Source organism: Hibiscus syriacus, unplaced genomic scaffold, assembly GCF_006381635.1.
Source record: "Hibiscus syriacus cultivar Baekdansim isolate YM2019G1 unplaced genomic scaffold, ASM638163v2 tig00111721_pilon, whole genome shotgun sequence".
Classification (NCBI taxonomy): Eukaryota; Viridiplantae; Streptophyta; class Magnoliopsida; order Malvales; family Malvaceae; genus Hibiscus; species Hibiscus syriacus.
Genome location: NW_024063164.1, coordinates 2094265 through 2101626, shown reverse-complemented (window position 1 = coordinate 2101626; position 7362 = coordinate 2094265). Strand labels below are relative to the sequence as shown.

The window sequence follows — 7362 nt, the reverse complement described above, 5'->3', positions numbered from 1 at the left end:
AAATTTATTTAGTTGAATTAAAATAGTGACTAAATTTATAGAATATGTAAATATTAAGGACAAAATATATAATTATGCCAATTTTATTAACGACACGTCACCAACTCTGTTAAAATTAGCGGTGCGATGGTCTGATTGAACCAATTAAAAAGTTTGGTGGTCTGATTGAGACAAAAAATAGTTCGGTTGTCACATTGATTTTTGACAATAGTTTGATGGTATCTCGTGTAATTTACCCAAAATTATATGAGTCGTGTTTTGTTAAAAGTTATTGCAAATATGATGCGGGGTTCTAAACATTTCGATTGTGTTTTCAATTTCCAATTATATGCACTATAATCATAGCCCAAAAGCCCATAAACTCATGTTAGCCCCTCCAAAACCCAAAACCCTAACTCGAACATTCTCCGCATATAAAATCCTAACCCCAGCCGCTACCATTTTATTCATCCACTTGTCTCTATACCTCGATAACCCTAATTAAAAAAATGGCAGAAAGAGGCGGAAGTGAACGCGGCGCTTTCAGGCGTGGATTTGGTGGTGGCAGAGGCGACCGTGGTCCAAGAGGCAGGCGTCGGGGCCGCAAGGACGAAGAGGAAAAATGGGTGCCGGTGACGAAACTCGGCCGCTTGGTCAAAGCCTGCAAAATCACATCCCTGGAACAAATCTACCTCCATTCTCTCCCCATCAAAGAATATCAAATCATCGATCAACTCGTCGGCCCTTCGCTCAAAGACGAGGTCATGAAGATCACTCCAGTCCAGAAACAAACTCGCGCCGGTCAGCGCACGCGCTTCAAGGCCTTCGTTGTTGTCGGCGACGGTAATGGACACGTTGGACTCGGCGTCAAGTGCAGCAAAGAAGTTGCGACGGCTATAAGAGGGGCAATAATATTGGCTAAGTTGTCGGTGATACCAGTAAGAAGAGGTTACTGGGGAAATAAGATCGGGAAACCCCATACAGTGCCGTGCAAGGTCACTGGGAAATGTGGATCCGTCACCGTGAGGATGGTACCGGCTCCCAGAGGTGCTGGAATTGTGGCGGCTAGGGTTCCCAAAAAGGTGCTTCAGTTTGCTGGTATTGAAGATGTCTTCACTTCTTCAAGGGGTTCAACCAAAACTCTTGGAAACTTTGTTAAGGTATTAACCTTTGCTCCCTAATCTTTCTTAATCCGATTCGATTTTGTTGCAATTTGAGATTGTTTATGGGTTTATTTACATCTATTTGAATATGGGTTTTAAATGTTTTAGAATCAACATTTTTTGGATTGTTGATTACTGTTTATTACATCAGTGACTTGGGTCATTGGCATATCCTAAGGTTTATGTTAAATTAATTAATTGAATAAAAATTTGATTGAGTTTAGATGCTGACAGATGCATATTATATTTCTTTGCATCTGTGTATGTATATTAATGTATCAAAATAATCTTTAGGATGCATAAACATGATAATGAACTGCAAGAGTATCCGGTTTACCTACAAATTATGCAATTTTTTTATGATACCAAAACTGTTGTTGATTTTTAAGTAGGGAGAGTGATATGTTGTAAATTTGTAGCAGTGCATGTACAAAATGTGTGTGTTTGTATTCATTAAAATAAGCTTAAGATCTATAAACATGATTGTAAACACTAAAGAATAGTCCAGTTTATCCACAAATTATGCTATTCTTATGTCTACTTCAAATACATCTATGAAATATGTGAAGAGAATGCTTGTTTGTTGGTAATATCTGATGACAAGTTCTTGCTAATGTATAATTACAGGCCACCTTTGAGTGTCTTCTGAAAACATACGGTTTCTTGACTCCGGATTTCTGGAAAGAGACTCGCTTCACGAGGTCTCCGTTCCAGGAGTATACCGATCTGCTGGGAAAGCCGTCAAAGACTCTTGTACTTGAAGATGTTGAGAGGGTCGATATCTAATAGAGATATCGACAATGTTGTTGAAGTTCCTTTTTAGGTTGCTACCTTCACTTGTGTTTTTGGTATTGTATTAAATAATGGTTCAGTTTTGTTGTTTTTGTGTCTGGATTCTTTATAAGATTTGTAGTTTATATAACGAGTTGAAGACTTTATTTATTTGCTGCTTGCTCATATTACATGATATACCAGGTTTCTTCTTGTGACTAAAATTTAAACTAAAATTTTTGAAGATGTTAAGAAATATATATTTTTTTTGTGTTCGTTGTTAAGAAATATAGCTTGCTCATGTTTGTTTTTTAAAATGATAAATGACCCAAATGAATACAAACGAACGTAAATGAATTATCATAAATTTTAACTTTATATTAAATCAAGCAAAGTTTCTTAAAAGATTACATATATACGAAAACAAATATAAAGTTAACTAAACAAATAGATATAAACTAATGAATTACTGAAATTAAACGAACAAATTAACGTTTACGAATGTAAATGAACTAATGATGTATTTATTCATGTTTGTTTGTTATAAACATATATAAACAAATTTTCTATCGAACGATTCATGAACGGCTCGTTTTCAATCCTATTTAAATTTATGTCGTAATTAATTATTTAAAAAAAAAGCATGAATTAAATCTACAACTTTAGAACGACTAAAGAAATGTATAGGTTAGTAAAATGCATATTCTTTTAAAGAATTAATGCTTAATTTTATTTCATATTTTAATTAGTTAATTAATTAATTAATTAAACTAATTGATGTGATTTTTCTATACAATGCTTGAACAACTCAAGTCTTTTGATTTCATAAAAGTAAAACTTGAGTATTGGAAATTCTTTATTTGTAAATTTGAACTTATAAATATACTGTTTATTTTAAATAATTGTTGGTGAAAAGTAAATCAATTTGGATATTTCATTTTTAATTAAAATATTTATTAACTTGAAATTCAATTTCTATTAAAAATAAAATCAACATTTTTAGTATTAAGTGATAAGTATCTATCTATTGTTGTTTCTATTTAACACATTTTTTAAAGGACTTAGAGTCCTTTAGAGGAAGGAGTAAGATTGTTCCCCGATTTAATGACCTTCAGATGAAGGAGCAGATCACCACCGATTACAACTTAGCATCCTTCAAGGGAGGATTAAGATCATTCCTTGATTTGACATCCTTCAGAGGAAGGAGTAGATCACCAGCGATTACGACTTCGCGTCTTTCAGAGGAAGGAGGAAGATCATTCCTCGATTTGGCGTCCTTCAAAGAAATGAAAAAATCAATTGTTAGTTACAACTTAGCATCCTTCAGAGAAAAGAGAAAGATCGTTCCCCAATTTAGCGTCCTTAAAGAAAGGAGCATATGAACCATTGATAACTCTCCAAAAGAGTTATCATATTAATCATTTGTACCTAGGTTTAGTTTGAACTTAAGCATGTTTAGAAGCATTTTAGGATCATTTTTATTATATTTGTATACATATTGTATCATGAGAAATTTGGTATAACTTGGGTTGATTTTTATTTTTATTGCTGGAAAAGGGTACAAAAATGATGCAACATCAGTTGAAGTTACAAGGATGTTGAGCAGAGGTTGTAGCAAGCAATGAGTCATCAACTGCTTATCAGAATGTTCTAGAATGAGATAGTTGTCTAAGACAATTGTTATTTCTCCAATCAACACCTGATGCGTGGAACAATTTCATTGGAGATAGGATGGCTCCTTTCACCTATAAATAGGAGGGTCATTATTCAATTGAGGATCAACTTTTCTATTATTCACTCTCAACACTCAGCACAAATTCTCCCATCCCTTTCCATGGCTGCTTAAGCCACTCATCCAGGGAGTGCTGCAACATTCGATGAGAAGCTTCTGCAGAGTAGCATTGGCAGTCAACCTAGATCATTTCATCTACACCTGTCCTCCGCTTGAGACAAGGGCGTGTTATGATAGTTTGAATTATAATTTTATTTGGTGGATAATATTTGGTATAAACATAGTTTTTTATTTGGTATTTGTGCTATGATGAATGTTTTAAGCTTATGACTTTGTGCCTTGAGCTTTTGGATGGTTAAAGAGATTTTATCATCACATGCATGTTTATTCATATAGTATAGAAATATACATATGAATGTTCATGCTAATTTTTGTTAGCCTTGGTTTTGCGAGAAACAATATTGCATATTGAGATGTATGCTACAAAGCATTTTTCATAGTTAATAGATTAATTGATTGATTTAGTGAGAGCTGATTCTAAATGATTAGTTAGAGTAAATCAATGCTAGATACTTAGAAATGAATTTAAACACATGGTTATAGTTGAAATTCCCTTTTCACATTCCAATCTATTTGAAGGTTGATCTTATGCTTTACTCAATGCTGTTGTAACACCCTCAACCCGTATCCAACCCGAATTCGAGTCCTAAGTGTCACATTGACTTTTCAAAACATTTTCCTTTACATGTGGATAAAAAAATCCAACCCACTATTCGATAAAAATGAATATTTTTCATTAATTGACATAAATGAGTTTTACAAAACATATCAGAGCTTATATTATTCAAATCTTTAGACTACATGGCAACTACATTCTATAAAACAAGATACATATATTTAATATGTTTCCGATCCGATATTCGTAAGGAATATGCTGACCTGTCTTGCTCCTCTTAGCTTATCTTCTCGCTTCTGTAACCTATGTGTGAAACAATCACACGCTAAGTCTATGACTTAATGAGGCTTATAAAACATATAATATAAACTAAAACTTCTAACAATGCATATAAATAATTAATGCTATTATAACACACATCTTCATGTACACTTCATCAAATGAATACATACATACACAAACCTTATAATATCACCTATGAGTTTTTACTATTTCATATTCTTATAATCATTTAATTTACACTACTTAGCTTATATCATATTCTACTATCTTCATTTAAGTCGTTTACTTACCTTATTCTTAATCCTGTAATTTTGATCACAATCCTACATATCTTATCTCTTATTTCTATATGTTTCTATTTAACATTTCACCCATAAATTATCGTTACATATTCTAGTATCCTAATTTCTTATATTATCTTAATTCATTCCTCGCCTAATCTTCATTTAATAAACATACATTTGCATAACTTATTGTTATTTGATTCCCTTGATATTCTCATATGATTTATTAGATTCTTATACTAAATTTCATATCCCTTACTAATTTAGCAAGGTGTTCACAATTCTATCTTAAACGTATATACCTTCCTACACAACTTATCTAATATCCTTTGATACTTATTTATATACCTTTTCCATAGTTAATATACTATCTGTTTTGTCTCAATTCTCATTAATCATATAATTCACCACATCATTATCTATGTATATATATATATATATATACATACATAGCGTTCACTAGATTTCTCATGAAATTCCTTCTAATATATCATATAATTATATTATACTCACTTACATTCCCATATATCATATTAACATATTTCACATAGAACCTATCATATATGCAATAAATGATGCTCATACATTCACATCAAAATGTTCAATCACATATAAAAATCATATTAAGTTTATGTATATTATTTCTTTATTGGCCCATGTACATCTTGGAGAACTAAAGATACGTGAGTTCATTGAGGTTGTGCACTAATGATGTCACCACAACTCAAATAAATTCCTACTAGGGGCACTGTATATTTGTCCCAAAGGACCACTATGTCCCGAATGACCACTCCTTAAGAACCATATACATAATACAATGGACCAAATAAGTGTACCGAAGTGCCACATATATGTTCCACATAATTACATATATGTCCCGAAGGACCGCATAGAACCCTCAACTCTTGGCATGCCAACTATACCTCTAGCTCTCATGACACATAACATGGGCATCATTATTATGTTTACCATATATTCACATAGCCATATCACATAGACATAGGTTCTTATCATATCACTCATATCATATGGCTTATCTCTTGAAATCTTGCAATCATATCACTTATACTCTCATAAATCATATCCACATGGCTTATCTTATATACATATGTTCATATACTTTAGCTTACTTAACCTTCCATATATCCATACAATTCATTATCACATAATTGATATCTTAATCACATAAAAATAACATACATTCACACAGATCATACCACATATACAATAATATATCATATCATAATTATGCTCATATCAATAACATGCTTATATGTATGATAATATAGGAAATAGAGTTGTTGCAAGTATTATTTCCATTCTTCATAATATATCAACTAATACACACTCACCTTAGCCTTGCTTGCTTTGACTCGATCCTAATCTTTTGATTATTTCGGAACAAGATTACGTTCTATATCTACATAGTAATACATTGATACATATCAATATACTAATTAAGATATTCTAATATATCATTTCTTAGACTAAAAGAAATGTTACTTTCATCTCTTAAATAATGTAGGTATCGATGCGCTCTACAGTGTATCAATGCATCCTTTAATGAGTGCATCGATGCACTACTTATGCATCGGTACACAAATTGCATTCGATGTTTTCATCTTAAGGGGGTGCATCGATGCACTCACTATGCATCGATTCACTAATTGCATTCGATGTTCATTTATTTGAGAGTGCATCAATACACCTTGAAGATGCATCGATGCACACAACCCAGAAATTCCATTTTAAGCACGAAATTCACTCTCTTTTCATCTCAACTCTTCATCTTTCACCTACTTTAATACTCCTAACTTTCATACACATATTTAAACTCATTTATACTCAATAATAACTTCTTTAAACTCAAGATCCTATCCTTTATATGGCATTCAAGAATCACACTCAATTTCCAACATGTTCTAAATCTAAGTCTAACACTTCATATTCCTTAATCAAGTTGGTGACAAGTCAAATTCAACTTCCAATGCACTACAATCCTGAGTTTTTATTGATGTTTACTAGTATAGTTAACTTGTCAAAGAAGTAAATAAGAGATTAGAAACATTGGATGAACTTAAAAACATGTTAGAAAAAGTAGTATGATTATTGGATTGAAGTGTTCTTTAGAGATTGTAGATGTTATAAGAATCTAAATGAAAGAAAGTTAGTTAGGATAAGTAAGAAGAGTTCGATAGTGTTGTTGGAGGTAAAGATAAGGGAAATTAACCAAATTTGGGTAAAAAACGAGCTTAAAAATGGAAAATATGGGTAAGGGTATTGGTATTGGAAGAACAATACTGATACTACATGCTTTAATTCGAAGAAATCAACTGCAAAATATCGATATTGATATAATTAGTATCAATACTGAGGTGGGTATCGATACTAAGAGGGAGGTATCGATACCATTGATTCCAGAATACATAAATGATATCGATATTGTAATAGAGTATCAATACCATAGTATAGAAG

At 32.1% G+C, this 7362-nt stretch overlaps 1 protein-coding gene across 1 annotated transcript; it reads left to right on the top strand.

Annotated features, from left to right (window-relative positions):
- Positions 1–445: 445 nt before the first annotated feature.
- Positions 446–2094, top strand: LOC120168840 (40S ribosomal protein S2-2-like). Its single transcript, XM_039177129.1, has 2 exons — positions 446–1139; positions 1770–2094. The coding sequence occupies exons 1-2, from the start codon at positions 489–491 to the stop codon at positions 1926–1928; spliced, it is 810 nt and encodes a 269-aa protein (XP_039033060.1). The 5' UTR covers positions 446–488; the 3' UTR covers positions 1929–2094.
- Positions 2095–7362: the final 5268 nt, after the last annotated feature.